This window comes from Uranotaenia lowii, chromosome 3, assembly GCF_029784155.1.
Source record: "Uranotaenia lowii strain MFRU-FL chromosome 3, ASM2978415v1, whole genome shotgun sequence".
Taxonomy (NCBI): domain Eukaryota; kingdom Metazoa; phylum Arthropoda; class Insecta; order Diptera; family Culicidae; genus Uranotaenia; species Uranotaenia lowii.
The window spans coordinates 157,225,965-157,247,424 of NC_073693.1; the positions used below are offsets into that span (position 1 = coordinate 157,225,965).

The 21,460-nt window shown below is 34.8% G+C and overlaps 1 protein-coding gene across 1 annotated transcript; it reads right to left on the reverse strand.

Annotated features, from left to right (window-relative positions):
- Positions 1-112: 112 nt before the first annotated feature.
- Positions 113-20,246, reverse strand: LOC129756737 (uncharacterized). The gene is made up of 4 exons (XM_055753732.1): positions 19,514-20,246; positions 1,617-2,100; positions 1,386-1,549; positions 113-893 (listed from the first exon to the last, which is right to left on the reverse strand). The coding sequence occupies exons 1-4, from the start codon at positions 20,102-20,104 to the stop codon at positions 522-524; spliced, it is 1,611 nt and encodes a 536-aa protein (XP_055609707.1). The 5' UTR covers positions 20,105-20,246; the 3' UTR covers positions 113-521.
- Positions 20,247-21,460: the final 1,214 nt, after the last annotated feature.

Here is a 21,460-nt window from a genome sequence, read left to right on the forward strand (position 1 = left end):
GGATTTTCAGTCGCCTGGTTTTTCAATACATTTAACTTTATATAAGTACCAAATTAATGCTGTATAGATTTTTGAAACGATGATTGTAAAGCCTTGAAAGAAAAAACACCATATTATTTTTCGAATAGCTTTTGATTGCGTGGATGGTGTTATTTCATGCCTTTAGTTTTCCTGAGGAAGAAAAACGATGTTTTTTTTTATCAATAAAACAGTAGCTTTTAATTACGTGTATTTTAAATCCTATATAACATCGGTAATTAGTACATAACATCATTCACTTTTTCAATAGAAATTAATTGTAACTTAAACAACGCCTATTTTAATATTATCTCATTTGATATTACCTACAATTCTTATAAAAGAATTGACATTAAACGTCCACTGTTCGCTTGTACGATTTTTTTTATCAAAACATATGACAGTATCAATACGTAGTGCTTTTTCGTCTTACGAATCGTCATTCATCAGAGAAAAAAACATTTCTAACTTAACGTTGAGGAGTTTTTTGTGATGCCAAAAAATCACTCTTGTACAATACCGAAGGTGGTCGCGTATTTATCTTGGTTACCAAGAAGGACGCCCATCCTTTGGATTTCGGCCATCAACTCGTCCAGTATCGAGTGGGCCTCTTCCTCCGAGGGTATCACGGTTCGATCGGCAAGAATGCCCAGATGAACTCGATTGCCGAAGGTAATTACGGCCAGGCATACGGATATTTTCCCGGTGTTGGGCAGGAACAACGTGGGACATTGTATGGTATAGCCCAGGGCGGATACTTCCTCGATCTCGGGTAGGATTGAGAAGACAACGTTAACGCGGAAGTTGGACACTACCAGTCGAAGAAGAGCAATCGGTAACAGATTGCAGAGCGTTGAGATGAACATTGAGGTGGCCTAAAAGAAGAAATTTGGAGTAATTAAATTTTGGAAATACTCATGAAGATTAAGGTGGCAATAGATGAACGGGAAAAAATTTCATGATCGAAATTTGAAAACTGATCATATGCATTTTGTAGATTGGTCCGAAAAACTGACCTGTGCACAATTTCAGCTCAGTCGGATCCTATTTATGGGTGTCTCAAAGCGGGTTTTGGACCCTGAAAAATCACCTAAGGAAGCATAAAAAATTTTGGGATTTAGTCGTTTTTCAAAAAACCGACTATTTCTTACAAAGCAAATTTTTACCCAAACATTTTTTCGATATAACACAAGATTTCGACGTTTTATGCCTTTTTAAGTCATTTGGCATCAAAATTATAATTTAGATTTAGGTGATTTTTGAGGGTCAAAAAGCACCCCAAATTCAATCCCATTGAGCTGAAATTGAGCTTGGGTGAGAGTTTCGGGCCAATCTACAAAATGTAGATATTGCCGTCCGATACTTACTGCATGTGATCCTGCGGAACGTGTCGATTGCGAGCCTTGGGAAATCATGGCCAATCGTTGGCGCAGAGTGTTGAGACTTGAAGGGTCATCCAGCTGAATACCCCGGGTAGGTTGCAGCTGCTGTCGACGGGTTGTGAAACGATTCTTTATTTTCAAAGATTTCGCTGCGGGTCGTTAAGAGATCATAAGAGCGATTTAATAAAAAAAAAAAATGTAAATATGTTTTCAAACCTTCATTTCCAGCTCGTCCAGGTATGATGACCGAAATCCCGCCACTGGGACAATGTTGACTCTTCTGTTCGAAATATTTCTGCAAACTGGCGGCCAACGCAACCAGGAAGATATCCGAGAATCGGGCTCCTTCCACGAGCTGTTTAGTTTTCTTGGCAATCTGGATCACTGGTTGGCCAGAGGCGCCCAGATCCACCTCATGGCACCAGCTGACGATTTTTTTATCGCTTATTGAACCGGTGCTGAGACAATTTTTCTCAGTTTTTCGCAAGATACCGGCAAGCAGTAAACTTGGTCCGTTGAAGGCAATTTTTAGCAACTGTGCTAAATTTGGCACACGTGTGGTCTTAGATTGTTGTCTCTGTTGACTCGATGGCCGAGAAATTCGCGCAGCCAATGCTTTGTGGTTTCCGGCGATCGTGTTTAAAATTAGTTTTACTATCGCCATGCCGTCTCCAGCGGTGTGGTGCAGTCGTAAAAGCATCTGTGCGAAATTAGATAAAAACATAAATTAAAAATGCAGTACGATGGTTGGTGCGACGCGTGGTATTAGTTTTGACGATCGATCCGGATAGCAAATTTCGTAAATCGCCTTGGCTTGGCAGAACTGTGATGAGTCAATGTAATAACCCTCAAAAAAGTCCACCAGTATCTCAGACTGGGGTCAACGGCGTCGTTCGAAAGTTTTCGGTCACATGCCTGACCTCTTTTTAACCATGCATTTAATCGATAATTTGTATGGCGGTTTACGGATTTGCCAGGAAATTATTGCTTAAAATGATTTTGTGATTCGAGTTGACTCTATAGATGTCATAATCGATTACAAGGTAAAGATGTGCCGTAACGGTTTGTACAAATAAATTTCTGAAGTTTAGAGCTTTCTGATTGAGTTGTATTTTGAAACCTATGAGACTTTTTTTTGTTTCAATTTTAGTCGTTTTAAGATCTTTATGTCATTCGCGAATTATATCCAAGATGCAGTTGGCAGAAAGTCATTGAAAAACTTATACGGTACAACTGTCATCAATGTTTACTCTTGGGCTCGAACTTACGAACATCGGCTCAGGAAGCAACTGACTTGCTAACTGAGCTATATCTCAAACCTTTCCCTAAAGTATGTAGCTTCATTTGTTTTTCTTTGGATTTAAAAAAAACATATAAAATAATTGAACCACTAACTGTTACTCTATTAATGCTTGCATCATTTATAATTGTAACAAACTTTTGCTCATACTGTGGCGCTCCTGGTGGACGGATTTGGAAGTTCTTGGCGCTCACGTGTCGGGAATTTTGTCAGCTTCACGTATGTATTTTTGACATTCCGTAAATCGACTGGTGTAAACAATCAACAATCATCGAAAATTTCTTGAATTCCGTGTGTAAATATCAGTACCGATATAAACAAAACCAATACCATGACAAGAAATGTGCAGACATTTTCGACAAGTCGCTTAGAGTTCCCATATAGGTTCTTTAAAACACCTAGAAGAATCTTTAGAAAGTGTTAAGGAAACGTTATCGACCTTCTTGAAAGAAGTTGCATTAAAAGCGTTTAGAATAAGGTTGCCAGAATTTTTTCCAGAAAACCTGGCAAAATCCGGGCATGGATTTCAATTTTTTTAAATCCAAAAACCGGGCAAAATTTAGGTGTTATTAGGTGTTATTATATATAAAAGCAAAGAAAAAATGCAAAAAAAAATGAAATTAATATTTTATTAATGTAATTGCAGACTTCCAAAAACTTTTTGTAACTCTTAAATATTTAAAGGTTTATAAAAGTAAATCAGCGAAATTATTTGAAACAACCGTTGAAAATTTCCATACCGTTAATCGATTTTGCTGAAACTTACTCAAAAACTTTGATTTTTTTTGGTTACTTTGTGAAAATTGTGAAAAAATCCGGGCAATATCCGGACTTTTTTCATGATAACCGGGCAACCGGGCCGGATCGGACTTTCTCGAAATTTTGCATCAAATATCCGGGCAAACCCGGATAAAACCGGGCAATCTGGCAAGCTTAGTTTAGAAGTTCCGTTATCGATAATATAACCTTTCAAACGGCGATGAAAGTTCCTGAGTAACTTTTACGTGACAAGAGCCACCTGAAGTAAAACATTTTTTTCAGCCAAATGTGAACTTCGGAGTTGGGTAGGCTAGCCAAACAGCTGAAATGGCCCAGAAATACCGTATGACGCTTTATGAAACGATATCAGGAAACATTAACAAGGATTCGCAAGCCTCAAGCCAAGCGTAGATTTAGATTTTGATAAGATTTTGAAGACGCCAACATCGACCAAACGATACAAATCAGACCAATAAATAATAGTTTGAACATAAAAACAACAAAGTTTTGATGAAACGATGCAGTCGAGATTGGGTGCGCTTCAACATAGATGACAATTTGGATTGAAATCCTGCTGCGCATAGATAAACGCATTTCGACCAACGCAAGAGCGCATTTAACTTTATTCCCATGATGGCCAAATCTTGAAACGTTGGGCTCGGAAATTAACAATCGAGCCTCTAATACTAGCGCTAAAATTGAAAAAAAAAAACAACCTGGACGGTTGCATTCCGAGACTCGCGGCAGCATTTTATGACCAGAGCTATATTTAACCACAATCTGTAGCGACATTGGCTATAAATAAAAAAAAAACAATGTCACTTTAATTTGGGCGTACAAACATTAACAGCATTTTTTCAGCATCATTTTTCTATGTCGAATTGTCTGCGTTCTCATCAACAACCAATAAAGACCCTACTGAGTGATGTAACTTCTGCCACGCGAGTGAACTTGAAATTGTTTAAGTTTATTTGATCAAATGTCTTCTCAAGTTCAAGTAAAATTTTTAAATGCACTATTAAGCGAAAGCACTAAAGTTCTGTATCAATCAACGGTAAAAAATGTACAACTTTTGGTGAAAATCAAGAAATGCAATGCTAAGTGGACCATGGTGGAGATAGTTCTACTGAGCCACGCCAGAGATCATGATATTTGAAATGTATTTACCGTCATTTAATTTAAATCTTATATATAGAAATGGAGGCGTTTTCTTTGTAACACTGAAGGAATGAAGTAAAATTTGGTATCCGAGGGTTTTTGGGGTCAGAGATGGTTTGTATAATAGTTTCAACAATCTCACTTATTATGGAAAGGGGGGTCCCCGTACAAAATTATCTCTTCTTCACATCTTATATATAAGAATGGTGGCTTTTTTTTTGTAACACCATCACGTATGAATGGTCAGTCGGAATTAAGTGAAATTTGGGATTTTTCGGGCCAGAGAGGGTTTGTATAATTATATCAAGAATCTCACTTTTTATGGAAGGGGGCTCCTACACAAAATCAACTAGAAACGAGACAAAACTCGAACAACTTGAAGACGATTTTCATGCAAACTGATTCACGAGCACGAAGAAGTTGAAGAACTGTAAACATTTTCCAACGATTTATTAAGTTACGGGTAAAACGAAGTTTACCGGGTCAGCTAGTTAATAAAAAAATGCTAAGATCATCGGATCATCCATTATTCAAAAAATTGTATGAATCGTTTTGGGTTCAATGATTTGAGCTGGATGTGCTTAGCTAAGCTAAGCTAAATGCAATGCTAAGTGTGTTAATACCTCACCGAAACGCCATTAATTAAAAATGAAAAATCTAAGTTTTGAGCTTGAGCTTGAGCTTGCTATCAACTACGGTCCACCTGCGGCCCCTCCTGGCCAATGGCATAATGGTTGCACTCCGTGATTGGCCCGAGATAATCAATATTGCACAATGAACCAAATGAAAGATTGCTGGGAACAAGCAATACAATCTCACTGTACAGTTTTGAGGATCTCATACTTTCAAATGAACCAATAACGACGCCGGCCAAGTCCGTGTAGTCGATAGAGGAAAGGAAGTGCAGCACATGTGATGATTTGTTTTGCGGAGACCGGCTGTACGCCATCCTTCCACAAATCTCACGCTGATTGGTTGGGGGTTAGGGTGATGTGACATGGAAATCATTTTGGTAAATGATGTGGCCACTTGAAACCTATTCTCCTACACTCCTGACATGCTTAAGTTTCCTATTGAAACTCCTGATTAATCCTAGAGGCCTGATAAGGTTAAAAGGTATCAAATTTTAAAATAAGCTGCATGGTTCAACAAAACCCTTTGCATCGAATTCATTTGTTATACATATTAAATGTTTTTTGAAAATTCCATTCTAAGGTTCCAACACTTTATATCTTTACCGTTTCTAATTCCCTAAAATTTCTGTTTTGTTCCTGTTTATACTACATTGTACCATATAATTCAATAAATGCTGACAAAAAAAATAGAAGAGCAAGTTCATATCAGTTAACTCAAATCCCTATTCTAACTGAAGGCCTCATAAAAAAATTTCATCAAATTTTTCAATTAAATTTGATTTTGAATGATTTTTAAAGAGAAGTTTCTGGTTTTTTAATTGCTGATCGAAACGTGAAAAAACAATTCTAATACTGCATTTTACAAATACGATAAATCACGATAGAATTAAGTGTTTTGATGGTACAAACGCCATTCATTATACATAACCTTGAGTCCCTTAACTAAGTACAAACACACTTCAAGAAAAAACGAAATAAACTTTCAATCACCTTTGTTAGTAGTTTTTAACCATTTCACTATGTCGATTTTCGTAAAAAAATCATTCTAGCGCTTCCTTTCAAGAAGTTTAATATAATGGATTATTTCAAACCTTCGTCGATGATTTGGAAATCGAACACGAAATAATAATTTTCTAAGAATGTCAAATTTTTGGAAAACTTTCAATGATTCGACGGAATGAATAAATTTCATTAAAAAAAAACTACTAGGCAACTAATTCTTAATTAAAAGGAACTTTTCACTTTATCGAATAATTTTGGAGAAAATGGGTGATTTATAAAACGAAAAGCTGATATATTCTGCTATTTGTCGCGCAAAAAATAATTCATATAATCTCTGAAACAAACTAGGTTGTTTTCGTGCAAAAAAAGACTAATCAAAATCGGAACACATAATTTTCTTCCATTTGAAAAACTATTATATTTTGTAATTTAATTTAGTTAAAAAGCAACTTTCAATAGCATTGATACTTGAAAATCTTAATACTAAAATACTTAGCTTGGACGTTGATGTTGAATAGGTGATGGATATGATTCGTTCAGATTAGCACTATTTTGATTTTGCCCTCGAGCAATGTATAGTGTAGGTGACACTGACTGAAAGTAAGAAATAAACGGACCGTTTTTATAATGCAAATGCAAAGTTTCAACTGATCCTTCTAATGATGTTTCGTGTTTCTTTTTAAAAAAAAATCACTGATAACACTTAATTTTCATTTGGAAATTTACAATACTTAACAAATGTGCCCATTTAATTATCCACCACTTCCATATCAAAGCAAGCCACTGTATTCAAACGGAAACGAACCAAAAAAAAAAAAACACATCAAAGCAATCAGATATTTATCCTCGATTTCGTCGAGTTTGACATGCCCTTTAAATTCCACGCATTTGATAGAATCAGAACTTAATTTTGTCTGATTTACTTCATTAACTTTTAAAACACTTTAACCTTCCTTATTGCACTAATAAACACTCCTTTCTACCCAGCAAAACTAGCAAATTAAACACGATTTTTTCGTTTTTCGCGCTGCGTGATAGCCAAAAAAACGCCAAGCACCATGATTTCCATTCATGCTTTTCTTTCAAAAGTCACCAATTTTATAAAAAACTATTGCTTAATTCGCGTTATATCACATCAAGTTTATACAACACTTCATTTACACAAAGAACCGAGAAAAAATACTTATTTTGGAAAAATAAACTTCGGAAACGCGACGAGTCAGGATCGTGAGAGAAAATCAACCGCACCCGACCGCAGCTTACTACGAACTCCCTCAAAAAAATGAAAAATCTAAGTTTTTCACGAAAAAATTATAACCTTATAGAAATAAAAAATCCTAATTTGATGAGAATTATATAAAAATGGCAGATTTTGCTGGCTGGTGATTTTCACGCTTTCAAGAAGTGTTTTTTATTTTCAAGGTTAAATAAATCATCAAATTCATTAGCTTGGCAGAGCAGTTTTTTGCGATTTTTTATTCTCAAAACACTTAAGTTAAAAGAATATATGTTGAATTTTTTTTCTGCATAACATTAAATATCTTTTCTGGGGTAAAAATTAGGTTTAAGGTCATTAACATGAAGAGTACTGCAAGAATCAAGCAATTCCTAATATCAAAAATATACTTTTTAGAACTTTCAATACATCTCTGACGATTTTTAAATGAAAAATTTGGTTCTCCCATACAATTTTCCATACAAAATTTATACAGGTTGCGCTAATTTAGGACTGAATGAATAGCCTCCAAAATTTTTATTGCTATTTGTGAAATAAAAACAACCAAACAATGTAATGGGAGGTGTATAAATGTAAAAAAATTTGAAATTTTCAAACAAAGCTTACAGTGGGCTAGTGGGAATGTCCTATTTTATCTTAAAGCTTTGGTTGTATAAACATTAGACTGCCCCAAATGACCCGACTTTTGAAAAAGTTATACGCTGCATGCTAAAATTGATCCTAGGCCTAGTAGAAGGTCTCGTGCCAGGGCCAGATCGGATCACGAGAAGGGGTCGCTCAACAAGCCTAAAGTTTGTATGGGATTTTGGGACATTTTGTTCGGGAGGAACTTGAAAATCCAGTTTTTCATGGATAACTTTGGCCCCTTTCGGCCGATTTATTTTGAAAACAGTTTTTCTTAAAGCCCAAACTATGACAAATATTTCAGAATAAAGAGATCTAGAGTAATTTCAACGAAACATGCGTAAAAAAATCTGGATTAGGCACTTGTCAATTTTATCTAAAATCAAAAGAAAGAAATCAATGGCATCCCTTCAATTAGGAATTTTAAATTTTTCTTCCGGATTATGGAGCGCGAATCTTTAAAAAATTCTGATAAAAACACAGTCTAGAAAATATCACAATGCGTTTAATCAACTAAAAATGCTCGCTAATAATGCAACAAAGTTCAAAGGGTTTAACATAGAATGTAAAATAGATAGATCTCACCGGAACTTTTCAGGAAGCAGCTTTGTAAGTGCTCATTTTATGCTTCCCATCCCAAATCCCATCCCTCCGTCAAATTTCCATAACATCCTTCAACTGATTTCTGACCACTTCGTCACTTTATTGTAACACTGACACTCAACACTGTTTAAAAAAGTTTCCAAATGAAATTTAGATTGTCTCACAAAACCAAATTTTTGGGAAAAATTTTAACGGAGCACCGATTTTTCTAAACTTCACCGTTCACACGCCTACTTTTCCAACAAATACTGCTTCATTGTGTAGAAAAAAGGTTTTTTCAATATCCAATGCGGTTGTTTTAAAAACCTCAAAAACTGTCGCAAATGAGTGAATTCACGTCACAAAAAAGGAAACTTTTTAATTTTACGAGAAAACGAGAAAACGAGAAAACAAATGGGTGAATTCACGTCACAAAATTTGATTCTTTTTGTAAAATTTTATAAAGGAAATATGCTCTGAAAGTTGTTTTGACCCTCCAGATGGTCGGCTTTTTACAAATCGAACATAATTTTGTTGATTTTATAATTTATTTGTTATTTTCAAATATAAAAACCAAAAAGTTGAAAAAAAAATTTGTTTTTTAAGGATTTTTAAATCAAGACTGTGAGAAACAGTAGTAAATTTAACGTATGATTCCTCAATATGCTGCTATTCAAGTACCAGTCAAAATAAGGAAAACGTTAGGAAAGGATACTGAAAATTTATGATTGTAAAGTGTGTTTCACATAAAATCTGATTGGATAAAATAGATCATTTCTCCGCAAAGAAATAACGTACAACAATAGTAAAAATGTCATTACGTAGGGTTTTTATTGCACTTTAAGGAAAAATACATAAAAATCATTCGTCAGCTTTTTGGATGAATTTTTGATACCACCCATCATTTTCTGCACAGTACTGCTGGTAACCTCATTCGCCATCTTATTCCACCACTTTTCCATTTGAGCGGGTTTTTTCATGGTTTTGCCACATTTCTTCAGTTTGCCCTTAACTATTGCCCAATATTTCTCAATGGAACGAAAATCCGGACAGTTTGGTGGATTGATACTTTTTTCAACAACATCGATCTTGTTCTCCTTACACCACTTAAAGACATCCCGGCTGTAGTAGCAGCTTGCCAGGTCCGGCCAGAACTTCACCGGACCTTTGTGGGACCGAATGAATGGCAAAACCCTCTTCTGGAGACTTCTTCTTTGTAAACATTTCCATTCATTATGTCCCCAGTGATGAAAATCTTAGTCTTCTTCCCACAGCTACAGATCCCTTGCCAAATCATCAACTTACGAGCAAATTTATTTGAGAAAACAAACTTGAATCTACTAGCAACATTCCCTTTACGCTTCGTAAGGTAAAATTTGTTACCGGGTATTTGTCCAAAATCCATTTTGACGTAAGTTTCGTCGTCCATCGAAATGCATCCGTTGTATTTGGTCAACACTTTCTCGTACAACTTCCTTGCCCTGGTTTTGGCAACCAGGTTTTGTTTCAGCGTCCTGTTGGGGTGTTTGCTTGCATGATACGAGCGCAACCCTTCTCGCAAACAAATTCGTCGAGCTGTACTGTGGTTCGTCTTGAACTTTTTCGCCAAATCACGCAAGGAGATTCCAGGATTATTGTAAACTGATCGAATTACCTTTGCTTGCAGCTTCCGGTCATATGTTCCACTTTTACGCCTGGTTTGTTTTGCTCGATCTACCGTAAGGGTCTCCCGGTAACGTTGCAGCACCGAATTTACAGTCGATTTTGGATATTTCAGGAATTTTGCGATCTTTACCCCTGACCACGTTGGTTTCTCTACGTGAGTGTGCAGAATTTTCTCTCGCCTTTCGCGTTCCATCATCGATAACTTTTGACTGACTGCTTCAATCTTTGATGAAATTTTCACCACTAAGTAAACAAACCATCCGGATCAAAACACTGTCAATAGATTCACGATGTGACAACTAGAGGCGCTGCAGTAAATGAAAAGATGCGACCAGATTTTATGTGAAACAGACTTTACACGTCGGAATAACAAAATATCACTTTAAAAAGTGAACATGAATTTGAATTTGAAGGTTCTAGAAAATTGTTCAGTATAACTTGAAATTACGTCACAACTTGAAAGAATCATAACTTTGTTCGTTGTTGTTCAATCGAGAATCTATGAACACCAACTTATTTGAAGACATCTATATTCTATTTCCACATGGACAACAGTCAGAAATGGTCAATTCTACCGTGAATTCACGTCACAAAAGTAATTGACAACTACACAAACAACATACACTTTTTAATGATCAAAATATATTCATTTTGAAGGAAACTCAATTTGCAACCGTTTGCTACTATTTTTTTAATTTTAAAGTTAACTGTTTGACTTCTAGAATGATAACACTTCAGAAAAGTCCAGAAAAGCGATTTCACGTCACGGTGGAGTGCAAGGTTGCCGAAATCACAGAAAAATTTGTAATTTCACAAAATTTTGAGCAAATTTTCATCACAGAATCTTTGTCACAGAACACAGAATTTTGGCAATATTCACAATTTGTTTTTAATTTTTTACGTTTTTCCAAAATTTCAATTTTTCAAGTCAATATAAATTTAAGATTTCTAAGTTTAGATTGGAAGAAAATAATAAATAAGATTAGTAAGGTTGATCGATTTTGCTCAGGTAAAATGTTAAAAAGAACCAACTTTTCTTGGAAATTAATGAAAATAAAGGAAATAGCGTCACAGAAAACCATCACAGAATTTTTAGGTGAAATCACATAAACTCAGAATTTTTCTTTGGCAAGACACAGATTTTTTTTTTCGGCAACCTTGGTGGAGTGTGCCTAAAACTGGAAACCACCCCCATCACTTTTTAGCGAATCCTGACTTAAGAAGATTTCGCTAAAGCCAAATTTCAAACTAGCAAACTCCCCTCACTGTTAACCGCCAATAAGCGAATCCTTCCCCTGGCCTTGACAATTAGACATCGTTATAATCAGGTAGCTAACTGGAAATAAGTTCTTAATTTTTTAAATTTTACTATAGAAAAGATTTTTTTTGTGTTTTCCAGTAATTTTTAGCATATGATACTGAATTCAAATAATTCGGATATATGTCGTTCACTGTGGAACCCTCTTAAAATAAACCTACAACAACAAAAACAAGGATTTAAAACCTTTGTTCTCAGAATTGATTATCAACTTTTCTGAATAGAGCAAATATGCGAATTGATTCCCCATCAATTTTTACGATCTCCTTTCTAATTTAGTATACCAAATTTAAGTTTTAAATCATAGTCACTCTGAAATCCTAAACTGAATATTGAATAAAATTATTAGTCATAATTGTACCTAATTGTACCTAATGAGTTACTTTTTTCCCAACTATTATCTTAGAGCCAGCCATCGCTGCACCCGTCAAACCAGTTTCTTAGATTTTAAAGCAACCAAACCAAAACAGTCACCTTTGAATGGATCACTACTTTCTTCGCTTCACGCGAGCCAAAACCATCAATGGGCGTGTAGTTTGGAGGAATTAGATATGACAAACACTACTGCTGCTGCGCTTGACCATAATAATGCTTGCTTATCTGCGCCGAGACGATGGATCTCCTCGATTAAAAAAATATGCTAATTTTTTAAGACCCCTCGTCAAAACCTCGTGTGAAAAGTGTTTTTATTATCCACTGCCTCCGTCAACGTCAAGGTCACGAAGTGCTTTAGGCATCCCCATTTTGGAAATATGAAAAAATGACTTTGATCGTTTCGCGTCACGTGCTCTGACGTGTGATATGATAATGTTACATAGTATGATGAGCCCTAGAAAAGTGTAAACAAATGGTTGGAATGGGAACTGATGTCTGAAATTAATTGATGCACTTCTTATGTTGTATGTAAATCAGAAAGGAAAAATTAAAATTTAATTAAATGATAAATGTAAAAGAAATTGAATAAATCATGAATACCGATGAGTCCAGTCAATTGGAGATATCATTTTGCGGCCCATTGATGAACATGGTAGTAGTCGTCAATATGTAGGTTCAAAGTTCGGCGAACAAACTCGGTGACGTGATCTAATCCATTGTTTTGGGACGAAGATATACTCTTTCTTTGAACAAACGAAAGAACCAAAAGCGCGCACAATTTGTCTTCAATAAAATATTCACCCTGGGGCATTCGTTTTGTCCCATGACCTTGACTAGCTTCGAGTAGTGGCACCGATTACACATATAGTCTTCGGTAAATCTTCGGAAAGGCTTTCATTTGCTATTTAATTTTAGCACAATTTGGAGATATGGACAAGCACACCTCAACTGGAGAACCGATTTTTGTTTTTAATTATTAAAAAAAATTGCACACCATCAGAAAGGTTATTTCTTGAGCTTAATTTTCCATCTAAAGGTTTTCAGTTCCCTTTTTTGAGAGTTGAGTATATTATCATTGAAAGTTAAACATTTTAGTATGGAATTAAATTGATTTTTGATAAATATCAATAAATAAAATATCTGTATTTGTCTAAAAAATTGCAAAATGATGTTAAAAAAGCCATAATTTATGCATGATATGAGTCGATTTGGAGACATTTTTGAATTTCTCAAACCTTGGGGTCTTAAAAGCTTCGTTTTGGTCCAAAACTCATCCATGATTTTTTGCAGAATCTTTAAGTAACGTTTAAATGAGTAAATTTGAACTTTTAGGTTTGTATGGGAAAATTGAATATTCTGTACTGAAAAATCAGCATCATTTTTTATTCTTCTGTGAAACTGAGCCTGCTTATGGTTTTTGTGCCAATTTATAAATTCTTCAAAGAAAATTTTCCGCTTAACAACTTTGTCCAAGGCCGTAACTTAGTATCTTATTTGGCAAAAAAGTTATTAGCTGTTTTACAGCGGAATGTCTATTGGCATTGATAAACAATAAATTCAATTGACATCACTGCTTTTGCCTCGCAAATCATTGCATAAAAAGTAGTCATGCAATATCTCGTTAGGCACCCAGCAGTGATGTCAATTGATTTATTTTTATCAACGCCTTAAGACATACCTATGTTGAACAGCTAACAACTTGATTTGCGAGGCACAAGCAGTGATGTCGATTGAATTTATTGTTTACCAATGCAAAAAGACATTCCGCTGTAAAACAGCTAATAACTTTTTCGCGCAATAAGATACAATGTTGCAGCCTTCGACAAAGTTGTTCAACGGAAAATTTCCTTTTTAGGATTTATAAATTGGCACAAAAACCATAAGCAAGTTCGGTTTCACAGAAGTAACAAAAATGATGTTGATTTTTCTGTACAGAATATTCAATTTTCCCGTGCAAACCTATAAGTTCAAATTTACTCATGTAAACGTTACTTAAAAATTCTACAAAAAAATCATGGATGAGTTTTGAACCAAAACGAAGCTTTTAAGATCCCAGGGTTTGAGAAATTCAAAAATGTCCCAAAATCGACTCAGTTTAATGACATATAGAATAATCACTGCACTCAAATTTTACTGTATTTCAACTCATGATTCATTGAAACGTCATATTGTCATATTGTACATATTGTCGAAAATTGGAGGTCTCTTCAGCTTTTTGAGAGAAATTCAATGCAATTTTCAGAAAGATAATCATTTTATGAGGTTGTGAGATGCACTCGGATAAATAATGCGTTGTGACGTCACAAAAATTGATATGCTGTTTTCGAAAACGTTTCAGACTCATAGCATAAATGATCTTGAGCGGAACTAGCCGAAAAGTGATCTTGAGCGGAACTATTTACTTTTTCTAAAATCTAGGCAATGATTATTATTTATGAATGTTATCGAAATGTTGAAAAAACACTTTTTCAAGATCTTTTCATGCAAGCATTTATTTTTGTTAAAATTCATTAAATGAAATATTGCTATTTTAAGCTTCAAAAACATGCGCCTTCTGTTTCAATTTTCACCGAATATTGCTTTTTTATGAATTTTTCTAACATTTTAGTCATTAAGAATCAGTGCATAACGGTCAATGGTTTTATATGGAATTGACATTCAATGTCGGCATAGATCATCAATTTTTTCATCAAATTATCAATTAATCGCGTAGTTTTTAAAAGTAAAGTATGATCTTGAGTGGAACTATCTTTGATCTTGACCGGAGCTACAAGCTTCCAAAATAAACCGCTAGCTAAGGGTTACCATATCAACGTCAAAAATAGTACATTGAAATCATATTTACAGATTTATGAGAAATTGAAGAAACAAGGATATTTTAAGTCAGTGAAATCCTGTCAACCAATTGCGAGTATGTGTCTCACCTGGCAATAGTGATTTTTTTAAAATACATTTATCCAAATACATATTTCCAATTTCAGTTATTGTCCATTTCCTTGTAATTATATAGTGAAAAGTAAAAAGCACTTTCTATTGGTGTACGAGTCTTTGAAGCAAATTGCAGTGGTGCATATTGATGCTGTTTGCATTCACCGTTATTTGAAGTCTTTTTTTAACACAAAAAAGACTTTCTTAAAACAGGATATATAACTATCTAAATTGATGTATTCGACTAATAGAAAAGTATTGCTTATCAAAAAGCAAACTTATTTCAATGAAAAATACCGATTCAAATCGATTCGTGATGCTTTCCAGTTTTATCCTTCGTTTGGAAACAAAGAAGAGGGAACTAAAATATACACTTTATGCATTTTTTTTCGGAATTCTTGTACAACCAAGAGCAAACAAACATCTTGAATTGGAAGAATTGCGTTCGGTTCTGTGAAAAAAAAAGTCCTTCAACAAAAAAAAAGAGTACATTCCGTGAAATTTCACAAAAAGAAGAACACGCTCATTTTTCTATCGAAAAAGAGTACATGTACTTTTGAAAGTATGGTATGGTAACCCTACGCTAGCTGTACTGCCTCATGCCTCATGTCTCACACGCAGATCCCTAAATGTATGCAGCACATTTTTATTTTTCTTATTAAATCAGCTTTAGGGACCGATGTAAAATTAAGTTCGAATAGAACCAAAAGCTACTTTAATTGGAGTCACAGCGTTCCAAACCAGGCACACGAGAAGTTTAGTTTTTTGAGGTATAAAAAATGTTTTTTGATTCTTTTTTTGGGAAGACGGGAAGGACTAAAAGGAGGAACTAATTGATTCGAGAACTTATGAAGCCAATAACGGTGGAGTCGTAATTTCAGAATAAGAATCTATCTTAATTTCTATTACTATTCGAATTTCAAGAATCAGCTTTCATTTAAAGAAGCTGTTCGTTATGTTGAAATTCCAACTAAAAAAGATGTAGGTACTAATAAACAAAAATTTAAATTATTTTAACACAAATTTCTTCGACTCTACAAAGTTAAGCAAAGCACAACCGGTCAGCTGTTTAATAATGCATAACGATTCAATTGAAGGCCTGGTATTGAGAACCTATCCGATTCCCTTGTGTTTGATGTTTTCATTTGAGCTAGGACTCATGGAATCGATTTGGGAAATTGTGCTAATGTTTTCATAATGTTTTAATAAAAATAAACTTTATCGTAATTCATAAGACACTGGATTTTTTTATAAACGTTATTCTTTGAATGAATTGTTTAGAACAAGGTTACTGAAATCATAGAAAATCGGTAATTTCACAGAATTTTAAGCAATTTTTCATCACAGACTCTGTGTCACAGAACACAGAATTTTGAAATATTCACGGATTTCACAGAATTTTTTAATTTTGAGCAGATTTCTATAATGATAATTTTTTTGGCCAATATAAAATTAAGATTTCTTACTTTTAATAAGAAAATAAGATAAGATTTTGTAACGAAAATGGATTTTTCCCAACTTAAAAATAAAAAAAGGCTCAATGAATTTAAAGAAAATGCAACACAGAAATCTATCACAGAATTTTCGGATAAAATCACAAGCAGTCAGATTTTTTTTTCAAAACACCTTGGTTAAGACCAATGTACAGTTTTTTTTTGCTAAATCTGTAATTTAAGACAAATGAGTTTTTGAGATTAAAAAAGTAAAATTTGAGCTTAGAGAATCGACTCTTTAAAAATAAGATTCTTAACTCGCTGTATCATATTTTGAAAGAGTCGATTCTCTAAACTCTGGATTCTCTAAACTGATGGTGAAAATTGGACTTTTTTAAAGTCAGAAATAAATTTGAACGGATATTTTGGGAACAAATTTGGAAGGCTAAGTTTCTGTTATTTGCGTAAAAACATTAATTTTTCAACTTGAAAATCTTTAAAGATGAAATTCAATTGAAATTTGTACAGCTATATACAGAGAATAGGAATGAGAGCTATTAAAGATGTTGGCAGTATTCCGGCAGGCTCCGCTAAAGATCATATTTTAGTTCCACTCAAGATCAGCATAGTTCCGATCAGAATTCTTTCTTCAGTAAATCAGCTTTAGAGTAATAAGGATTTACTCTAAAATTTATCTTCCAACTTTAGATTACTAATGCCGTAAGTGGTAGAAGGAAATTCGAAAAGCATTTCAAGCATTTTTTTAATATGCGCTGAAACTGTCATGTCGAAACGTGTTGTAAAATGGAAATAATACAAGATGGCCAAAGCTGTGATGATCGAATGAAGTTTAAAGTGAGTACGTTTTCAATTTAATACTTTAAAAGGAAAGTTAAAATGTAAACTGAAAAAAACTAAATTTTTGGAGATGATCTATACCTCCTTTCCGATGCATGTTTTTCAATTCGAATAACGGAAAAAGTCAATCATATATTGTATTAAATATTGTCTGAATAACATATTTAAAGTACATGTTTCCAACATTAAAATTTTTGTTAAATCTGTTTAGAAACTAAAGAGATATAGGAATTTTCAGAGAGCAGTGTCAAACTAACACTCTAGAAGTCAAAAGGGAGTATGTTTTTGTCTTGGCTCACAGGGAAAAATGTTATTATGAAAATTTAAATAATTCATGAATTTACTGGGAGTTTTAGACGATATTTTATTTGGATGCGCCTAAAAAAGCTACAATCGGTTCAACTCAAACACAGTCGTATGAGACCGCTACAAAAAATGACTTTTTGCCATATGTTTTTTCGATGCCTTTTTGATCACCAAGCATCAGTGTTAAATTTTAGATCATTTGGTTGATTTTTGAATTAGCGCAACGCTTTTTAAATTTGTATAGAAGAAGAAATTTTAGCACATTAAATCATACAGAAAATTCAAACAAGCTTGTAATGAAGTTGGAGTTTGATTTTTGGTTTTGACTATTCTCAAGCATCAGTTTTAGTTAACATGACAAGCAGCTAAGCATTTCAAGAAAAACGTTATAACCATTTAAAAATAAAAATCGACAACCAATGAAAGGTATTTCAAATGGCAGACTTTGTTTGCTAGAGCATTTTATAATATCATGAAATGTTTTTGCAAAGGTTATATAAATCAATAAATTCTCTGGCTGTACAAAGCGGTTTTTGAGATTTTTTATTCTTATCTTACGGTTAAACAGCTTTCAAATAAGCAGTGAAAAACGCGAAAATTTAAAACATAAATTTAAAAAAAATTGAATAACATCGAATAACTTTTCTGGGATACAAGCTAAGTTTGTGCCCGTTATGTGACTCAAGTCTCTTACAGCGTACATATAAATCACTTTTGCAACTATCAGGTTCATTGATGAGAACATTAAGTTCACTCAAAGCCTTCATTCGAGTGAATATATGACTTTTGGTTGCTTGGGTTTAAGCTACTTTTATGAAATAACAAGAAATATTTTGAAAAATCTATGGATGGAAATTGTTTTCAGAAAATTGCCTGCTGATAAATTTCATTCGATTTGTTCGAAAACATAGAAAAATCTAATGATTAATTCTGCTAATCACAGTGTAGTGGAAGCTGTACCTTAGAAGAAGAACTTAAAAACAAAACCTTTTTTTTTGTGAAAAAATTATTACGAGCAAACTTTGCAGTGAGTGCACTTTTTCCTCTGAGTACTTTCACCTTCACACGCAACTTGCATAATTTCTATTACCCTTCTATCAATGACTTGATTGAGAGCTCATAATCGAGTCATTGATAGACCGGCTTGAAGATAGAGCCTTAAAAAATGATAGTGATTTTATCCTTCGCCCAAATCCACTAGCTGTAGGAGTTACCCGGGCGTCTCGGCGGCACATTTGTCGATGCCCTTCAGCAACCAGATGAGCAACCAAATGCGTATTCGTGCACTCCTGATCTTCCGAATGGATAACTGTGTATTAGCATTTCGATGCATTCGATATGTAGTGGCAGATTTGAAGAGCCCTTCCAAATGGCACTACAAATCTGCGTTTCGATTTGTAGGCCGGCTCACGCATAACTAATTTATTCTTTCTCTCGAAACGATGACGATGAATGTCACGAAGGGACTGACCTCCTTTTTTGCCGATATCGAAGAATCGGACCTTGGTCCAACAATCCAAAAGCTGCCAGACAAGGCTTGTTTGAAGACATGATGCTGGAAAGGGCTCGCGATAGTTTTTATCACCCAAGAGCAGGCATCAACTAGGTGAGTATGCTTTTGACTAACGGATCGAGAAAAAAGAATCATATCGTTTTTATAAATTTGATACAAGAATTCATTTAAGATTCTAGTGGTGATTAAAGGTCGTACATTTGTTTAAAAGATAAACTCAAATCGATATTCGCTAGGGCGATTTGTACCACAGTACCCGATAAAGTTATTAATCTGAAGCCCTCGCGCCCACTGACGAGGGTTTTGATTTTAGCTTGCCTCATAAAAAGAGACAGGTTGACACTATTAACTGCAGTTTTGAAAACGTGGCGCCAAGCTTGTTACATCATTGATCTTTCTGCATTTCTGCATTTTGCTTACCGGGTATCGAATGGTGTCCACAACGGTTCCTTTCAAGGGCTGTGTTCCGATGAGAAGTTCCCAACAGGCTGTATGCTTTTCCGGAAGCCTCCGGTTGCTGATGGCACCGATGAGGACCCGCAGATCGTTCTCGTTGATGTGTTTCTCCCCTGGTGCAAAACTGATCTCGTCCATGAAGCGTACATAATCCTCAATTTTTAGCTGACAATCGTTGGTCCAGAAGCAATAGCCAAGGGTTTGACGTCGCTTCCAAAACAATCGAGGATAAGGTCGATCGTCACCCATCAATTTTCCAGCGATGACTTTTCTTATCCCTTCAATGAATTTCACATGGAATTCCCCCTGTTCGTTCGATGGAGCCACCACATAGAACATAACGTTGATCATCGATCTGGAGCTGCTCTTCTCTACGTTCCAGATCGCATCCAAACCTTCCAGAAATCCCTTAAAGTGCTGTCCGTAGACCAATTTAATTGCATTTTGCACGATTGCACGATAAACGATCAACAACAGAAAGAAAAGTCCCGCGATTGGAGCAACTGGAACTGCCAGCAGAAATGCTACCAATTTGAATAGTAGCAGCTTCATCATGGCATTAGCTGTTGATTAGTATCACTAATTCGAAAAACTGACTAGAATTGCACCTTCAGCTGCACCCGAATCACGATCGCACTGACTGTCACGAGATATCGAAAATAAAAACGTCTCTAGGCTTTTTCGCACCTTCCGCGCCAACTGGCCATCGTTGACTAACAATAACGGATTCAGCATCTTTGGATGTAAGCTCTATCGTAGAAGTTTAGAAGTGAGCGGGTGGGTTTTTTCGCTGTTTAATATATTGTTCGCCGGTGTCATCAAAGGGTGCTAGAAATCGAGATTCGGGAACGTAAGTGGAGATGGATTGGGCACACGCTGCGAAGAGATGAAAACGAGATTTGCAGAGAGGCGCTAGATTGGAATCCAGAAGGTCATCGAAGAAGAGGCAGACCCAGAAATTCGTGGCGGCGAAGTCTAACCGCTGAAATCCGAACTGTCGACGAGAATCTTGACTGGGACCAGGTGAAGACGCTGGCTCCGGATCGTCAACAGTGGAGGTCTTTTACCACGGCCCTATGCACCGGAGGATCGGCGCGGGACCACTAAGTAAGTAAGTAAGTAAGTAATATATTGTTGTAAGCCAACAATGATGTGTTTGTTGAAGATCAAATTATCACATGGGATTTGAAAATATTATCTCCTTTTTCACATTTTTGGAAAAAAATGCCGTGTGGTAGGTCCATGATCTTTCGCGTAGGTACCCAACTATCAGTTATTGGGAATTAGCTAAGCAGTTTTATGGCTGGTTGATGCCAATCATCGAAGGATTTGTGTACTCTTACAATTACACCCTGGGACGTTGTCATCAGTTGAACTGTTTACTTGACATTTAAAAATAAAGAGGATAAACAGCAGATATGATTAACATCATCAATTTGATTGTGTGAACTTTTAATGAGGAAATAATTCTTTAAATCATGCGTCATTTAACAAGCAACTGGAGAAAACATAATTTCCTTGGCAAAGAATTTAATCAAAATCTTCTGCAATTCTTATTTCTTCAAAAAACAATTTTTTGTCATTTTTGGTAATTTTTGTAATTTTTGGTAACTTTTGGTAATTTTTGTCATTTTTGTAATTTTTAAATTTTTGTGATTTTTATAATTTTTGTAATTTTTGTAATTTTTGTCACTTTTGTAATTTTTGTAATTTTTGTAATTTTTGTAATTTTTGTAATTTTTGTAATTTTTGTAATTTTTGTAATTTTTGTAATTTTTGTAATTTTTGTAATTTTTGTAATTTTTTCTAATTTTTGTCATTTTTGTCATTTTTGTCATTTTTGTCATTTTTGTCATTTTTGTCATTTTTGTCATTTTTGTCATTTTTGTCATTTTTGTCATTTTTGTCATT